Consider the following 19256-nt stretch of genomic DNA (forward strand, 5'->3'; position numbering starts at 1 on the left):
TGTAATGTATCCTACAAAGTGTGGACATACTTGCCAATGGTATTTTATTAGGATCCCCATTAGCTGTTGCGATAGCAGCAGCTACTCTTCCTGGGGTCCACACAAGACATGAAACATTAAATAATACAGAACATTAATAGACAAAAACAGCTCAAGGACAGAACTACCATCAATGTAAAACATTTCAAATGTGGCCTACATATGTATCAGTACATACACACAATATCTAGGCCAAATAGGGGAGAGGCGTTGTGAGGTGTTGCTTTATCTGTTTTTTGAGCAATCTTTGATGGAAGGGAGTTCCATGCAATAATGGCTCTATACAATACTATACGTTTTATTGAATTTGTTCTCAATTTGGGGACTCTTAAAAGACCCCTGGTGACGTGTCTGGTGGGGTAAGTGTGTGTATAAGTTGACTATGCAAAGAATTTTCAACACATTAATGTTTCGTATAAAAACGAAGTTCATACTGCACATTTTAAAGATTTGATAATAGCATATTAGATACAGGATCTTATTCCTCATACACCGGTATGCATTACCGTTTAAAATGAACAACAGCTGCATTTTGTAGTGATGCTGTAAAAGGCATTGTAGGTTACTGCAGATGTTCTTGAAAAGCAGATGCTGCTATACTAGTGCACTCAGTGCCACCTCTGCTTATACGCAGACTATGCGCTGTGTGTAGGGCCTCACGGCTGCTAGGTGGCCCCAGAGCTCCAAAAAGGAACTCAGTCAGCATCTTAACTCAACTGTTGAGAGCAGTGGAGGCTGCTGAAGGGAGGACGGCTCATATTAATGGCTGGAACAGAGTAAATGGAATGGCATCAACACATGGAAACCAAATGTGTTTGATGTATGTGATACCATTCCACTGATTCCCCTCCAGCCAGTGCCACGGCCCGTCCTCCCCAGTTAAGGTGACACATATGGCACAAAAGTGGAATACACAAGGTGCAATTTAGAAATTTGTTTGTGCATCAGCAGTTTTCCACTTGTTATGTCACTGACAGTCACTCAATTAGCCCATGTCAGCAGTTCTCTGGGGTCCCTGATAAGCAGAGGGGGCCCCCCGATATGCAGAAGGGGCCTTATTGGGCCCTATACCTAATCTGGCTTTGGCCCCCATACGGGCTAGAGGCGTCACTGAGTGTACTGCATGTGCTACTCTTGTCTCTACCCAACAGGTCATGCTGTTAAGTCACACCGCCGATAAGCTGACGGTGGCTGCTTCATTCCAATCAAATCACATTTTATTGGTTACGTACACATGGTTAGCAGATGTTATTGCGAGTGTAGCGAAATGCTTATGCCTCTAGATCCGACAGTGCAGCAGTATCTAACAGGTAATATCTAACAATTCCACAACAAAACCTATTTTCTAACAAATTCCACAACAAAACCTAATACACACAATCTAGTAAAGGAATGGGATAAGAATATATAAATATAAAATATATGGATGAGGAGTGACTGAGCGGCTAAGATGCAATAGATAGTATAGAATAGATAGTGTAGGATACAGTATATACAGTTGAAGTCGGAAGTTTACATACACATACACTTCTTTTCCAACAATTGTTTACAGACTGATTATTTCACTTATAATTCACTGTATCACAATTCCAGCGGGTCAGAAGTTGACATACACTAATTTGACTATGCCTTTAAACAGCTTGGAAAATTCCAGAAGATTATGTCATGGATTTAGAAGCTTCTGATAGGCTGATTGACATAATTTGAGTCAATTGAAGGTGTACCTGTGGATGTATTTCAAGGCCTACCTTCAAACTCAGTGCCTCTTTGCTTGACATCATGGGAAAATCAAAAGAAATCAGCCAAGACCTCAGAAAAAGAATTGTAGACCTCCACAAATCTGGTTCATCCTTGGGAGCAATTTCCAAACGCCTGAAGGTACCATGTTCATTTGTACAAACAATAGTACGCAAGTATAAACACCATGGGACCACACAGCCATCATACCACTCAGAAAGGAGCGTAGAGCGAGCGTCTGTCTCCTAGAGATGAACGTACTTTGGTGCGAAAAGTGCAAATCAATCCCAGAACAACAGCAAAGGACCTTGTGAAGATGCTGGAGGAAACAGGTACAAAAGTATCCATATCCACAGTAAAACAAGTCCTATATCGACATTACCTGAACAAAGATTGTACTTTTTGGAGAAATGTCCTGGTCTGATGAAACAAAAATAGAACTGTTTGGCCATAATGACCCTCGTTATGTTTGGAGGGAAAAGGATGCTTGCAAGCCGAAGAACACCAACCCAACCGTGAAGCACGGGGGTGGCATGTTGTGGGGGTGCTTTGCTGCAGGAGAGACTGGTGCACTTCACAAAATAGATGGCATCATGAGGTAGGAAAATTACGTGGATATATTGAAGCAACATCTCAAGACATCAGTCAGGAAGTTAAAGCTTGGTTGCAAATGGGTCTTCCAAATGGACAATGACCCCAAGCATACTTCCAAAGTTGTGGCAAAATGGCTTAAGGACAACAAAGTCAAGGTATTGGAGTAGCCATCAAAAAGCCACTCCAATACCTTGAGATTATTTTGACACTTCACATTCTTAAAATAAAGTGGTGATCCTAACTGACCTAAAACAGGGATTTTTTACTTGGATTAAAGGTCAGGAATTGTGAAAAACTGAGTTTAAATATATTTGGCTAAGATGTATGTAAACTTCTGTCTTCAACTGTGTATATGAGATAAGTAATGCAAGATACAGTGCCTTGCAAAAGTATTCACCCCCCTTGGTGTCATTTAAATAGATTTTTATTTGGATTTTATATAATGGACATACACAAAATAGTCCAAATTGGTGAAGTGAAATGGAAAAAATTACTTGTTTCAAAAGATTATAAAAAATTAAATACTGAAAAGTGGTGCGTGCATATGTATTCCCAACCTTTCCTATGAAGCCCCTAAGTAAGTTCTGGTGCAACCAATTACCTTCAGAAGTCACATAATTATTTAAAAAGTCCACCTGTGTGCAATCTAAGTGTCACCTGTTCTGAAAGGACCCAGTCTGCAACACCACTAAGCAAGCGGCACCATGAAGACCAAGGGGCTCTCCAAACAGGTCAGGGACAAAGTTGTGGAGAAGTACAGATCAGGTTTATAAAAAAATATCGGAAACTTGGAACATCCCACGGAGCACCATTAAATCCTTTATTAAAAAATGGAAAGAATATGGCACCACAACAAACCTGCCAAGAGAAGGCCGCCCACCAAAACTCACGGACCAGGCAAGGAGGGCATTAATCAGAGAGGCAACAAAGATACCAAAGATAACCCTGCAAAGCTCCACAGTGAAGATTGGAGTATTTGTGCACATGACCACTTTAAGCCGTACATGCCACAGAGCTAGGCTTTAAAGAAGAGTGGCCAGAAAAAAGCCAATGCTTAAAGAAAAAAATAAGCAAATACGTTTGGTGTTCGCCAAAAGGCATGTGGGAGACTCCCCAAACATATGGAAGAAGTTACTCTGGTCTGATGAGACTAAAATTGAGCTTTTTGGCCATCAAGGAAAACGCCATGTCTGTCTGGCGCAAACCCAACACCTCTCATCACCCCGAGAACACCATCCCCACAGTGAAGCATGGTGGTGGCAGCATGCTGTGGGGATGTTTTTCATCGGCAGGGACTGGGAAACTGGTCAGAATTGAAGGAATGATGGATGGCACTAAATAAAGGGAAATTCTTGAGGGAAACCTGTTTCAGTCTTCCAGAGATTTGAGACTGGGACAGAATTTCACCTTCCAGCAGGACAATGACCCCAAGCATACTGCTAAAGCAACACTCAAGTGGTTGTTTTAAGGGGAAATATTTAAATGTCTTGGAATGGTCTAGTCAAAGGCCATACCTCAATCCAATTGAGAATCTATGGTATGACTTAAATATTGCTGTACACCAGCGGAACCCATCCAACTTGAAGGAGCTGGAGCAGTTTTGCCTTGAAGAATAGGCAAAAATCCCAGTGGCCAGAGACTTGCAGCTGTAATTGCTGCAAAAGGTGGCTCTACAAAGTGTTGACTTTGGGTGGGTTTTTTTTTGGGGGGGGGGGGGGGTACTGACTCCGACAACATGTCCCATGCTAGCCATGTTTCCGTGAAACAGAATATGTTACAAGCCCGGATATCTCTTTGGATAGCAACTTTTGTCCTGATTTTGTCGACTTTGTTAACTATGGACTGGACATTAGCGAGTAACATACTCGGAAGCAGTGGGTGGTGTGCGCGCATCCGAAGCCTCACTAGAAGACCGCTCCGGCACCTTCTGCTCCGGCAGCGTTGTTTTGGGTCGGCCTCTGGAATCAGTTCAAATGCCCTGGGAGGTGCAGACAAAGGATCTGCATTGGGAAAGTTGTATTTCTGGTCATCATTCTAGTGATGGTTGTGCTGTTAAGTTGATGTTTCTCTGATATCCAATAGTTCTTCCCAGCTGTATGTAGTAACACAAGGTTTTCTGGGCTAACAATGTAAGAAATAATACATAAAAAAAACAAAATACTGCACAGTTTCCTAAGGACTAGAAGCGAAACTGCCATCTCTATCGGCTCCATCTTAGTTCATTCATGTCATTCAGATTGCTCTATGTTGTTCATATGTAGGCCTAGGTATGAACTTCATACACGACAAGTGAAATTCCCTCAGGGAAAATAATGCTCTAGCTAAATCTATACTTGTTCATGTAGAAATGTGAGGGAAGACAAAATCCGAAAGAGTCAATCAAGGTATTTCGGTTTCGAACTAAGTTTCAGAATGTTGCTTGGTAATTACACTGAACAAAAATATAAACGCAACATGTAAAGTGTTGGTCCCATATATCATGAGCTGAAATAAAAGGTCCCAGAAACCTGACTGGAGTTCGGCGTCGTAGCCGACTTCAGTGGGCAAATGCTCACCTTTGATGGCCACTGGCATGCTGGAGAAGTGTTCTCTTCACCGAAGAATCCCGGTTTCAACTGAAGGCAGAAGGCAGACAATGTGTATGGCATCGTGTGGGCAAGCGGTTTGCTGATGTCAATGTTGTGAACAGAGTGCCCCATGGTGTTGGTGGGGTTATGGTATGGGCATGCATAAGCTATGGACAATGAACAGAATTGCATTTTATTGACGGCAATTTGAATGCACAGAGATATCGTGACGAGATCCCGAGGCCCATTGACGTGCCATTCATCCGCCGGCATCACTTAATGTTTCAGCATGATCATGCACAGCCCCATGTCGCAAGGATGTGTACACAATTCCTGAAACCTGAAAATGTCACAGTTCTTTCATGGCCTGCATACTTACCAGACATTTCACCAATTGAGTATGTTTGGGATGCTCTGGATCAGATTCAGATCAACTTTATTATTCCACCAGGGGGCAATTCATTTGGTAATTTGTTTAAAAAGACATAAAACATGAAAACACAACTAAACACAACTAATTGAAAGTGCTGGAGCCTATTCATTTACAGTAACAGTGCAATATCCTGTATACTCAAGCCTAATGGCTGTTGGAATAAAAGTCCCCATATCTATCTGTTTTGATCTTCCTTTGAATAAATCTCTTTCCCCTTGTCCGGTTGCTGCTGTGACTCAGTTTTAAGTGAAGGGGATGAGTACTGTCCTTTTGGTGGATGAGTTTGTGAACAGGTTGGTGGCTGGTTCTTGATCAAAGCTTGACTTGGTTTTGCATGTTTCCAAACATGCATATCAGACCAAAGTACAGCCCACAGATTTATAGAACATTTATAGGATATGGTAGTTGACATTAAAATGGTTCAGTTTGCTTAAAAATATATTCTCTGTTGCAATTTCTTTGTCTTTGCAAGGGCACCGTCATTGAATTTCAGTTTATTGTCTATTTTGATTCCCATGTATTTATGTGTGGTCACTGTATCGACTGATTCCCCATTGATCTTCGTAGGGGGGAGTGCAGTTTTGTTCCATCTAAAATTAATGTCCATCGTTTTTGTTGTCTTACCGTTCATTTCAGGAAAGTTATCTGCGCACCACTGGATTAATTTAGCAGTTCCTCTGTCTAAACCTTGAAGGAGGCTTGGTCTTGGTGGAGGAAACCCACTACAGTGGTGTCATCTGGGTATTTAAATAATTTTCAGAGGCTTAACAATCGTTTGTGTACAGTGTGCACAGTATCGGTGAAAGTACACAACCTTGTGGGGCTCCCGTATTCACCGTTCTAGATGTAGAGATGGCGGAGTTCAACTTTACTTGTTGAGTAACAAGGAAACTATTACACAAGGAAACTATTACTATTACTATTACTTGATCAGTAGAGAGTTGACCCCCAAATTCACCAGCTTATACACCATTAAGTAGGGTTGGATGGTGTTAAACGTGCTACTGAAGTCAATTAATAACATTTTCACTAGGCTATCTGCCTGTTCTAAGTGTTTGTATAGATTGTTCAACTTGACCAGTAACGCATCATCAACACCCCTGGAGGCAAAGTAGGCGAATTGGTTTGGCTCTAGTTGAGATGAAAGACCACAGAGAATTTGTTTTGTAATTATTTTTCAAGAACATTTCATAGGTACAGATGTAAGGGCTACAGGGCGTAAATCGTTATTTTCTTTTGGCCTGTTGTTTTTAGGTACTGGGACATTCAGCGACTTATTCCACACGTCTGGAATTATCCCACTGTCCAGTCACAGCTAGGACAGGATCTGAAATGGTAATGCGAGCTGGTCTGCGCATGCCTGAAGTGCCTGGCTGTTTACGCCGTCTGGACCATATAATTTACGTGGGTAGACACGTTGAAAGTATTGCTTGACATCGTTCACAGAGATCTGTATATCAACAGCTGGTATGCTGTCTATACGGTCCAGGGCCACTTTCTGCTGCGATGTAAAATCACACATAGAAACCTACAATAGAAACTGTTCAAATAATTAGACATTTTCATCAGTCATGTCTCTTGTTTGTAGCCTGTGATGGTTTGTAGCCAGTGCCAGGCTTTCCTACTGTCATTGTCCTTAAAAAGGTTTTCTAATTTGTCTTTGTATGTTGCCTTGCACTCCTTGATTTTGCTTTTGAGTCTCTTTTTCCTTCCCTCTTTACTGCCACCTGATTTAAAGACTTGTTTTTTCTGGTTGAGGAGCTCCCAAGTTACCTAGGATTTATTTTTCAGAATAACGAGATCTTCACAGAAACGGATGTACTCAGAAACAGTGTCCGCTGCCTCCTCCAGGTCATGGGCTCTGTCTCAAGGCCGCCCAGTCAGTGGACTCTAAACAGTCCTGGAGGGCTTGAGTAGCTTTTCAGCTTTTAATCTCCACCTTTTTAGCCTTCTCTCGCTGCAGTCGTGGTTTGTAGACTGGGATGAGCTGAACCATGTTATTAAGATCCGAATCCCTGAGATTAGGTAGTGCCTTGGAAGAATGCACACCTGCGATGTTACCATAACAGAGGTCCAGATAGGCTTAATTTCGGGTAGGACATGTAACACATTGCTGGTATGATGGTAAATGTCCCGATAGACTGCACATGTTAAAGTCTCCCATGGTCAGCTTTACAGGCTTGACTCTGTTTAAGCCTGGGATACAAGGTCATGGATCAAGTCGGCAGCTATTTGGGTGCCGGAGGGGGCAGTGTAAACAATGAATTGTCTGACCTGATTTAATTCCCATGGCAGATAGTAAGGCCGTAGTTTAATGTCTTTAGTACAGACCTGGTGCTTAGTTGTAATATAGGCAATATTGCAATATTTCTCATTGATGAATGCACAACTTCTGCACCTTTTCTCTTACCGGAGTTGATGTTTCGGTCCATTCTAACGATTGTGTAGCCATCCAACCCCACAACGGAGTCGGGATCCTGTTCCGTAAGCCAGGTCTCCGATAGACAGATCAGGCAGGATTGTCGGTACTCTGAGAGGTATTGAATACAAGCCCGTAGCTCCTCAGTCTTATTCCTTATGCTTTGTACATTGCCATGTATAATAGATGGAAGAGGTGTTCTGAAGGGTTGTTTTTAAAAAAATGCTGGATTCTTCCTCTACTGCCAATCAGTATGTTGGTTGTGGTATTCCATTGTAGTGTAAACTTTCAGCAAAGGGTCGGAGATTATGACATTTGCGGTTGCAGCTCGCTGTATCCAGTGGTGTAAAGTCAAAATACTTTGAAGTTTAAAGTACTACTTCAGTAGTTTTTGGGGATTTACCATTTACTTTACTATTTCTATTTTTGACAACTTTTACTTTACTACATTCCTAAAGAAAATATTGTACTTTTTACTCCATACATTTTCCCTGACAACCAAAAGTACTCATTACATTTTGAATGACAGGACAGGAAAATAGTCAAGCAGTGGTCATCCCTACTGCCTCTGGTCTGATGGACTCACTAAACACAAATGCATCTCTTGTAAATAATGTCTGGAGTGTGACCCTGGCTATCCGAAAATGTAAAAAACAAGACAATTGTGCCATCTGATTTGCTAAATAGTAGGAATTTTTCACTTTTTATACTTTAGTATTTTTCTTGCAATTACATTTACTTTTGATACTTAAGTATATTTAAAGTAGTATTTTACTGATCAACTTTCACTTTTACTTGAGTAACTTTCTATTAAGGTATCTATATTTTTACTCAAGTATGACAATTAGTTACTTTTTCCACCACTGATTGAGGGTTAGGTCGACAGCTTGTTTGGTACGTTTCACCAAAAAACGTATTAAAACTAACAGCCAAAGTACTGCTATTTTCCTCATTATTAGCTATCTGATGTAATACCACTAAAAACTTGGTTGATTGAGGTGGATTGCAACTTTAAAACACTTTAAACAAAAAAACTAACACGGATTGGACACGTACGACAGCGTAACTGCTCCTTAACAGGCAGTTAACCCACTGTTCCTAGGCCGTCATTGAAAATAAGAATTTGTTCTTAACTGACTTGCCTAGTTAAATAAAGGTAAAATAACATTTCACAGGCCACCCTGATCAACTCTATGTGAATGAGATGTGTCGCTCTATAGGAGGCAAATCACACCAGATACTGACAGTTTTTTTTAAATCCACACCCCTACCTTTTTTAAGGTATCGGTGATTCCCAGTCACGTGAAATCCAGAGATTAGGGCCTAAAGAATTTATTTAAATTGACTGATTTCCTTATATGAACTGTAACTCAGTAAAGTCTGACATTTTTGCATGTTGCGTTTATATGTTTGTTCAGTGTAATTACCACTGACAAACAAATAGCCCCATTCAGCCACTTCTAGCCACATCTACTGTAGTCCCAGGCATGTTATTGGAGTCCAAACATTGTTTTAAGTAAGATATGTATGGGGCAGCCTGGGCGGGGTAGAGATGGGGGTGGGGGACTAAGGCGGTCACTGTCCTCCCCTAACTGTCTCTAAAGATAAGAGACAAAGTGCCACACATATTCAGTATTGTGGTCTCTCTCTCCGCTCTACAATGACTGATTCAAACCTTCCGTAAGTTAATCAAGTAACCTATTTTTACGTTTGATGTACTTTTGAAATTTCCCTGTGACATTAATCCTAAAAGGACATGATTTTGCATGTGTTGTTGGGTGTTACTACTATTAACAGTAAAATAGTACGGTTACTAATTACAGTAGGCAATACTGATAGAGATGTCGCGAGCTAAAGCAGGACGGTGCAATACATCTGACTTCAAAGTGTCAATGTTTAAATTGTGTCCCTGCATGTAAATGAATCATTAGTATCCTATTGTTATCATTTTTATTTTAGTGACAAGAACCTGGGGGAAGAAAATAGTGGCGGTCTGAAAAAAAGGAATAAGCAGAAGAAGAGCAAGGAGGATGCCTGGAAACTTGATGGACCCAAAGACCCGTTTGCTATGGTATGAGTGTGTGTGTGTGTGTGTGTGTGTGTGTGTGTGTGTGTGTGTGTGTGTGTGTGTGTGTGTGTGTGTGTGCGACTATCTATTAACTGTATAAGTTGTGATCCTTAAATAGGAGAAAGAGAGTACTCTGAAAAACAGCAAGTTGAGGCCTCCCACAAATGCTCTCATAAAATCGGATCTACAATCAGATCACCCTACCACTATTCTAACCATAACCATTTGGACGAAAATAACATCTGACCCTGTATCAGTGCCTAGAGTGATCAACACTGTGTGTTTCTCCCCAGCTGGATGCTCTCCCGGAGGAAAAGCAGCAGGAGATCCAGAGGGCCCTACACCTCTTCTCCCTGGGCAAGGGCCTCCCGAGGACCCTGGAGGAGGCCAGCAGACGCCCCTACCCCTTCTGGGACACCCAGCCTGTCCCCAAACTAGGTATGGTACTTGTATGGTACCCAAACTTGTTGTAGGGTACATGGTTGATTCAAGACAGAGTAAAAGCTAAGAGATTAAAATAACAAGCCAATGTAAACCAGCAATGCTATCCAGAACCCTTTATTTATCCCTTTATCTGTCTCTCTCTCTCTCTCTCGTTCTCATATTCTCTCTCTCTCTCTCTGTCACACTCCAGGTGACGACAATGCCACAACCCATGGTCCTATTGAGGTGGATAAGGTCAGTGTTCGTGAGGAGCCTTACAGTCTACCACAGGGGTTCAGCTGGGCCCCCCTGGATCTGGGGGACCCTGCTGTGGTGAGTGACACTTCTCCCCTTCCTTCCTTACTGAGGCCTTAGCTGTTGTTGGATGCTGTCACTCTTTTGTTTGTGAGCGTGTTTGCATGTTATGGCTCTCTCTCTCTCTCTCCAATTTATATTTCAATTAAAACTCTATTGGCACGAATGTAAAGATACAACAATATTCCCAAAACTAATCGAAGTCAAAGTCAAAGGAAAGCTAACCGTATGTTAATAGTAAACATTGGATTTGATCCAATTGGATTCAATCGATTAATCAAACGAAAACACTCTCCCACTCTGGCTACCCTTCTCTCCCGTCCCTCCCCAGCTGAGGGAGCTGTGTGCTCTGCTGAATGAGAACTATATGGAAGAGGATGACAACACCTCCAGGTTTGACTTCTCCCCTGAGTATCTGCTGTGGTGAGTGAAGTTTACAGCATCTGAATGTATCTTTGTTTTGGTCTGTAGATAATCCAACTAACTATCTAACTATCCACTGCAACTCCAGTAGGTGGGTAGTTAATTGTGTTGAAAAAAAGGGTATTTCTCTCTCTCTCTCTCTCCTCCAGGGCCCTGTGCCCCCCAGGTTGGTTGCCCCAGTGGCATTGTGGGGTAAAGGTGAACGGCAATCAGAAACTAGTGGGCTTCATCGCTGCCGTGCCCACTAACATCCGCATATATGACACGTGAGTCAAAAGAAGCCATCCATATGGATGGCCATCCGTTTTTGACGGATACAAAATCTCTGTGGGGTGCAACTATTGAGTGAAACAATGTAGTAGCACTGTTGAATACAGAAACAGTCTGGCACCCAGGCTATAAAATGTTAATTATTGCATACAGTATAATAATACGGTAGTAAACAAAGCATTATATCGTAAGCTTCTTGCTAGAAGCCCAAGTAAACATGGGTATAGCCTGGGTGTTGTGACCAAATGTGTTCCTCACAATGAATGGGTTCCCTAGGGAGAAGAGGATGGCGCAGGTCCACTTCCTGTGCGTCCACAAGAAGCTGCGCTCCAAACGAATGACTCCGGTGCTCATCAGAGAGGTCACCAGACGGGTCAACATGCAGGGAGTCTACCAGGCCGTCTACACTGCCAGTGGGGTACTGCCCAAACCTGTAGCTACCTGCAGGTGGGTGCTACACACACATACACAAATGTAGACACACACTCAGACACACACACAATATATAGACAGTATATAGACAGACTTCACTCTAGACAGACTTTCTGAACACACAAGTTAGTTATCTATTTGTTTCTCTTCTCCTGTTTACGCCCATTTTCATCCTGTGTGTACATGTTGGCAGGTACTGGCACCGCTCTCTAAACCCACGCAAGCTGATCGAGGTGAATTTCCCCATCTCCAGCCTGAGGGGCAACATGACCATCCAACGAGCGCTCAAGCTCAACCGCCTGCTTGAAGTTAGTGTGTGGCTGGTGCCCCCCCCTGTGGCCAACACAATGCAACTACTACCAGACCCACTTAAATACACTGCAATACACTGCAATCACAATCTCATCCTGTGTGTACAGTGGCTTGATACTGAAAACTGGAATTGACCCCAATCCTGCTCTTTCTCTCTCTTTCCCGTTCTGTCAGGCTCCCAAAACAGCAGGTTTGCGGCCCATGACAAGGGGTGATGTGAAAGGGGTACACATGCTCCTTCAGGGGTACCTCAAGAAGTACCACCTGGCCCCCGTCCTGTCTCAGGAGGAAGTGGAGCACTGGTTGTTACCACGGGAGAATGTGATTGACACCTACGTGGTGGAGGTTGGTGTCCTTCCAATACCTTAGTCAGTTAGGCAAATTATTATTGTTCTCCGGGCTTTGGCAGTCCCTTAAAGCTGAAAACCACAATAGGCTAAACAGTGCCAATGGCCGCCCCAGGCACATTTGTTAATGTTTTTGTTTTGAGGAAAAATAGAATCCAGCATTGTGGTAAATAAAAATATATTTGTTGTTCTACCGCATGTTGAAATGATGTGAAATGATGTCAGAGGGGGAAAAAAACGGTGTTTGTTGTTTGAAATAACACTTTTGCTGCTGTAATATCGCAAAGCGACGTGGCAAGTTCACCGCTATGGATTACAGCTTTAAAGAGTGACTGAACGCACCGATTCTGCATGTGTTTCTCTGTGGCTCATTAAGAAAAACAAGATATCAGTCTTGGGGGTGTGGTTCGATGGGGCAGTTACTGATGTTTGTCCCCCATGAGACACCATGGGAACAAAGCCAGTATTACTTCTTCAAAACAGCCCGAATGAATCTAAGATAACTCAAGAAATCTGTAATTAATTTAGATTTTTTTTTGCCGAGGAGGAGGATTTAGTGGCCCAATTTTACATCTGGTGTTTGGTGTAGTATTTCTCAAGTAAATAAATGTTGTCTTATGTAAACAAAGTCAGATCCGCTGCACTGATGGGCAAGTCAGTGTCACTGTCTGTGTGTTCTGTGGTAGGAATGGATAGAGGCAATCACCACAGCTGTGTATCATGCGTTAGTGGGCAAGTGAGCATTGTCGAAATCAAAACCTAACCGTCCATGACTCAAGTAAGTCATGACGAACTAACTTACAAAACGTAGTTTTGGATGAGATTGAATTTATGAACAAAATGATTTACACTTTGTAGTCAATTTGACACGAGAATGCATTCTTCTGACTAAATTCGATGCCACATATGCCATATCGGAAATGTTGTTTATTGCCTTCAGTTGAGCTTCAAATCGTACTACCAACAGAGTTTACTAAAAGGCCCAGTGCAGTCAAAAATGTGATTTACCTGTGTTTTATACATATTTCCACACTATGACGTTGGAATAATAGAACATTATGATAATGCCCTTCTAGTATAAGAGATGTTTGAAAAGACAAAAAAGTGTTGGCCTGCCAGGTGGTAAATTAGCTAATAGACCAATAAGAAAAAGAGCTCCCAAACTATCTGCCAACAACAGCTAGTTTTCAGTTTTCCCTTATTCTTATTAAGTGCAGGTAGTCCTTCCATGTTTCAGTCCCTTTTCTTCTCCAATGAACACCACCCTGTTTCCCTGGCACAGAACTCTGCTGGTGTGCTGACAGACTTTGTGAGTTTCTACACCATGGTGTCCAGGGTGCTGAACCATCCGGTACACAAGGGGCTGAAGGCAGCCCATTCCCTCTACTGTGTCTCCTCCTCCACTCCACTGCCTGACCTCATGGAGGATACTCTGTTCCTGGCCAAATCTGTGAGTGTGTGTGTGTCTGGGGGCCAACGTTTATGTGTGCGGGTAAACCTGTGAGTGTGTGTGTGTGTGGGTGTCAAAGCTATAGCTATAACTGTGTGAGGGCCAAATCTGAGTGTGTAGGGGCCACAAATCAAAATGTGTGTGTGTGTGTGTGTGTGTGTGTGTGTGTGTGTGTGTGTGTGTGTGTGACGAGTGAATGAGTTTATTCATACTGTATCAATCCCCTTGGCTAAATGCTCTTTCTCTTTCTGTCAACTCTCTTTCTCTGCGATACAGAAAGGCTTTGACGTCTTCACTGTTCTGGACCTGATGGAGAACACTTCTTTCCTGGAGAAGCTCAAGTTTGGCATCGGGGACAAGAGCCTACACTACTACCTGTACAATTGGAGATGTCCCACTATAGGCCTGAAAATGGTAACTATCACTGCAGTATCTGTTATGAACCTACCCCCTTAAGCTGACTCTTAAAATCCTTACTTCTAGAGGTCATTTGGAAAGTCTTACCTTACCATAACTCACTTGCTACATATACATTGTGTATAAATGGATTGCAATTATGTTGATGACAATGATGATGGTACGTACCGGCAATCCCAACTGGAAAGAAAATTGTGTTTACAAAAAATATTTTAAAAGCTATATGGATTGAAAAATCCATAGAGTTTGTACTGTGCAAAATAAATGAGCAATAATTATTTATTATTTTGACAGGTTGGCTTGGTGGTGCTGTGATGTCCATGACCACTGATAGGTGAAGACGGTGGACCAATCCAGGGTTTCCCAAACTCGGTCCTGGGGCCCCCCCTGGGTGCACATTTAGTTTTTTCCCTAGCCCTACACAGCTGATTAAAATAATCAAAGGTTGTATGATGAGTTAGTTATTTGAATCAGCTGTGTAGTGCTGGGGGAAACACTGGACCAATCAACCAGCAAAAACATCTGAGCCGTCCATTTAAGTTTGAACTTTGACCTGCACTACTATTTGTTCTGAGGCCTAGCAGGCAATGACAAACACTGTTATCTTAAACACACAATAAACACAAATGATGGAAGTGACACAAAAATGAATAAAGTTTCCATGATTTAAATGTATTGAAGTCTTACAAGTATGTGGCAAAATGACTGCATTTTGATTGTGGTTGTGATTCTAGACCAAGTTCAGCATCTGGGGGGGGGGGGGGGGGGGGGGGCGGCATGTAAAAACTTAGGAAACAGAAATGTCTAAGACTTCAAACATGTATTTGCAACAATCCCAAAGTCCTTCCCAATGGGCAAAGCTGGTTGTGATGATGTCCTTCCAACCAGCTTTTGCAGGTTAGTTTATATCTTGCTCTTATGGAACATTCCATGGCTAAACAGGATATCAATGAGAAACAACTCTCTCTTGAACGTCTAAGGTATCCATTTGCTGCTATGGAAAGTAGTAAGAGTGCTACTAACCTTGTGCTGCTTTGGCGGTATGGGCTGTTCAGGGTACTTCAACAGTCTGTTCACATAACCTCTTGTGACCTAGGAAAGATCACTGAGATGAGGGTTTCATTGTCATTTGGGACTAAGCTGTGGTGGCAAGTTGGCAACTCCATACACTACTGGTCAAAAGTTTTAGAACACTGACTCATTCAAGGGTTTTTCTTTATCTTTACTATTTTCTACATTGTAGCATAATAATGAAGACATCACAACTATATGAAATAACACTTATGGAATCATGTTGTAACCAAAAAAGTGTTAAACAAATCAAAATATATTTTATATTTGAGATTCTTCAAATAGTCACCATTTGCCTTGATGACAGCTTTGCACACCCTTGGCATTCTCTCAACCAGCTTCATGAGGTAGTCACCTGGAATGCATTTCAATTAACAGGTGTGTCTTGTTAAAAGTTCATTTGTGGAATTTCTTTCCTTCTTAATGCGTTTCAGCCAATCAGTTGTGTGGTGACAAGGTAGGGGGGTATACAGAAGACAGCCCTATTTGGTAAAAGACCAAGTCCCTATTATGGCAAGAACAGCTCAAATAAGCAAAGAGAAATGACAGACCATCATTAATTTAAGACATGAAGGTCAGTCAATACGGAAAACTTCAAGAACTTTGAAAGTTTCTTCAAATGCAGTCACAAAAACCATCAAGCGCTATGATGAAACTGGCTCTCTTGAGGACCGCCACAGGAATGGAAGACCCAGAGTTACCTCTGCTGCAGAGGATAAGTTCATTAGAGTTACCAGCCTCAGAAATTGCAGCCTAAATAAATGCTTCACAGAGTTCAAGTAACAAACACATCTCAACATCAACTTTTCAGAGGAGACTGTGTTGAAATGTTGCAAACAAACCACTACTAAAGGACACCAATAAGAAGAAGAGACTTGCTTGGGCCAAGAAACACGAGACATGGACATTAGACCAGTGGAAATGTGTCCTTTGGTCTGGAGTCCAAATTTGAGATTTTTGGTTCCAACCGTCGTGTCTTTGTGAGACGCGCTGTGGGTGAACGGATGATCTCTGCATGTGTATTTCCCACAGTAAAGCATGGAGGAGGAGGTGTTATGGTGTGGGGGTGCTTTGCTGGTGACACTGTCTGTGATTTATTTTGAATTCAAGGCACACTTAACCAGCATGGTTACCACAGCATTCTGCAGCGATACACCATGCCATCTGGTTTGGGCTTAGTGGGACTATCATTTGTTTTTCAACAGGACAATGACCCAACACACCTCCAGGCTGTGTAAGGGCTATTCTACCAAGAAGGAGAGTGATAGAGTGCTACATCAGATGACCTGGCCTCCACAATCCCCTGACTTCAACCAAATTGACATGGTTTGGGATGAGTCGGACCGCAGAGTGAAGGAAAAGCAGCCAACAAGTGCTCAGCATATTTGGGAACTCCTTCAAGACTGTTGGAAAAGCATTCCAGGTGAAGCTGGTTGAGAGAATGCCAAGAGTGTGCAAAGCTGCCATCAAGGCAAAGGGTGGCTATTTGAAGAATTTCAAATATAACTTATATTTTGATTTATTTAACACTTTTTTTATTACTACATGATTCCATATGTGTTATTTCATAGTTGTGATGTCTTCACTATTATTCTACAATGTAGAAAATAGTAAAAATAAAGAAACCCCCTTCAATGAGTCAGTGTTCTAAAACTTTTGACCGGTAGTGTACATTCACACAAACACTACCAGTATTGTGAGATATATTTTGTACTGCAGTCTCTCTATCTCATTCTCTCTCTCTCCCTCTGTCACACACACACACACACACACACACACACACACACACACACACACACACACACACACACACACACTCACACACACACATACTTTGAAGTCGTCCAGCCATGTCCTGTGGTCGTAGACTGACTTAGTCATGTTGATCTTCTTTAGAATGGCCTGGTTCTCCAGAGAAATCTTCACCAGCTCCCTGTTCCTTAGGTCTGCACTCACACTGGACACGCAATGGGGAAACATACATGAGATTACATTGTCTCTGTAACCATAGAATACAACGTGTAAGAGGGTTTGTAATCCTGTACTAAACATTTATTAAGTATGAAAACACTGGAAACAAATGGGAAGCTTACATGAGCATGCACTGTCTTGAATAGGTGTTACCTTAAAATCTAACATCTAATACAGTTTATAACCCTTTACAGTTTACTAACTATCTTTTAACTTTATATTAACTGTTTCACAGAACACAGTTTGAGAAAGGGGCATTCTCATGCCAACCATGTATGAAAACCAAACTCACAGCTAAGTATCTAATCAATCACTATCAAGAAGGCAATCCATTCGAATAACTTTCATGATGGAAATCCCTCGTTTCATAACATTCAACAATATTCATGTCATGACGTCAGTGAATATTCTTGCATTCACAAATCTCAGGCTATGTTCAAGTTAATAAAGAATAGTGGAACCCTGGTGTTGGTATACATAGATATGGCTCAGAAAGATATGATTCCCATTCATAATGGGGACATAAGTAGCCTAATGTGACGTGTTCCCACCTGGGTTTGGGCTGGTACTTGTTCCAGTTGTCCAGGCCTCCTTTGGTGCCCATGGTGCGGGCGATCCTGGACACCAGCAAGCGGTTGTCCCTCTCCAGCTCCATCAGACGCTCCTGCTCCATCTGACAGGGACATTCAGTGTTTCCTCTACCATCATTATACTCACCCCTATTTGGCTATCCAAATAGGGGTGAGTTTCCAAAAAAACAAAGATCTTTAGCTTTAAGATCAATGTTCGTCAATTGCTTACCATGATCTTAGCGCTAAAGAGGATCTTTATGTTTTTGGGGAAACCGACCCTAGAACACAATAGAATAGAATCACATAGAAAATAACATTGTAGAAAGGTACCAGTGCCACCCTACCTGAATCTTTTTCATCTTTAGATGACAATGCAGATATGTGCTGGGGGCTTTGTTGTCAACCATTTGTTTAGCTGTAAGACATTGAAATATGTTAGTAACAATATTGAATTAAAATAAATTAACTTGACAGATTTGGAAAAATATGGGGATACTGGTTTTCTTGAAATAACAATGTTTTTATATGACACTACTACAGGTGTGATATTGGCTGCCTAAATCACAATGCACTCAACTGCTTATGTTTAAAACGCATTTGAGGTTAAAACACATTTGTGATAAAGATGTGTCCTAGCATATTAATCAAATTAGTCTTACTTTTCTGCATTCTGTCCATGTGGTATTTGTAGTGTTGGCCATCCCACATTTTTCTCAAATTATTGTATTGTCCAGTGGTCCCAACAATGGCTGGGAAAGCCAAATAATCTGCTCTGTTCATTGCGATATTTAGATAGCACCAGTCCACTCGAAAATAAACAATCGTCAGCTTAAACAGCATCAAAATTGATATTCAAATGTATCAGAATCTTCATTTGGAATCCGTTGACCAAACATTCCACTTTTGCGCTATTATGACACACGACATTGCGACCACAGGCGCGCGCAAAGGCTTCATATTTTTGCGCTGAAATTCCGATTGGAAAGGGAGAAGGTGATACCTAGTCAGTTGTACAACTGAATGCCTTCAACTGAAATGTGTCTTTCGCATTTAACCCAACCCCTCTAAATCACAAATGCGTGAGGGGCTGCCTTCATTGGTTTGCGTACAAGTTGTTTTACTTCTGGTAGACAAATATTTTGAGTTGTTCTCCAAATGTTCATCAGCCTACATACCTTTACGCACAACCCAAATAAATACGCACATACATCGAAATAGGATGTCGCTTTCAGACGGGTAATGTGATAAAATTACATCCTGGAACAGCCTTATAGGGCAAATACATATGAATTCAATCACTTTATCATAAATGTTTGCTCATGGTTCATGGTATAAGTGGTCAGAAAGTGACTTTTTGGACCTGAATGCCAAAACATTCAGGATATAGAGGTGCTCA

General features: G+C 41.8%; 2 protein-coding genes across 3 annotated transcripts; one reads left to right on the forward strand and one right to left on the reverse strand.

Moving 5' to 3' along the window:
- Nucleotides 1-9344: 9344 nt before the first annotated feature.
- On the forward strand, nucleotides 9345-14921 carry nmt1b (N-myristoyltransferase 1b). 2 transcript variants are annotated; one of them, XM_036946609.1, is made up of 12 exons: nucleotides 9345-9469; nucleotides 9749-9860; nucleotides 10151-10295; nucleotides 10492-10613; nucleotides 10927-11018; nucleotides 11168-11284; nucleotides 11565-11735; nucleotides 11914-12028; nucleotides 12207-12377; nucleotides 13662-13829; nucleotides 14106-14243; nucleotides 14541-14921. In XM_036946609.1, the coding sequence occupies exons 1-12, from the start codon at nucleotides 9450-9452 to the stop codon at nucleotides 14559-14561; spliced, it is 1392 nt and encodes a 463-aa protein (XP_036802504.1). In that variant the 5' UTR covers nucleotides 9345-9449; the 3' UTR covers nucleotides 14562-14921. The 2 variants fall into 2 exon arrangements, with proteins under 2 accessions (XP_036802504.1, XP_036802505.1); XM_036946610.1 differs by having other exon boundaries at nucleotides 11914-11953.
- LOC110491727 (uncharacterized protein CFAP97D1-like) lies at nucleotides 14870-18900 on the reverse strand. The gene is made up of 6 exons (XM_036946611.1): nucleotides 18520-18900; nucleotides 18205-18275; nucleotides 17840-17961; nucleotides 17151-17274; nucleotides 15270-15338; nucleotides 14870-14994 (listed from the first exon to the last, which is right to left on the reverse strand). The coding sequence occupies exons 1-6, from the start codon at nucleotides 18698-18700 to the stop codon at nucleotides 14977-14979; spliced, it is 585 nt and encodes a 194-aa protein (XP_036802506.1). The 5' UTR covers nucleotides 18701-18900; the 3' UTR covers nucleotides 14870-14976.
- Nucleotides 18901-19256: the final 356 nt, after the last annotated feature.

Source organism: Oncorhynchus mykiss, chromosome 16, assembly GCF_013265735.2.
Source record: "Oncorhynchus mykiss isolate Arlee chromosome 16, USDA_OmykA_1.1, whole genome shotgun sequence".
Lineage (NCBI taxonomy): Eukaryota > Metazoa > Chordata > Actinopteri > Salmoniformes > Salmonidae > Oncorhynchus > Oncorhynchus mykiss.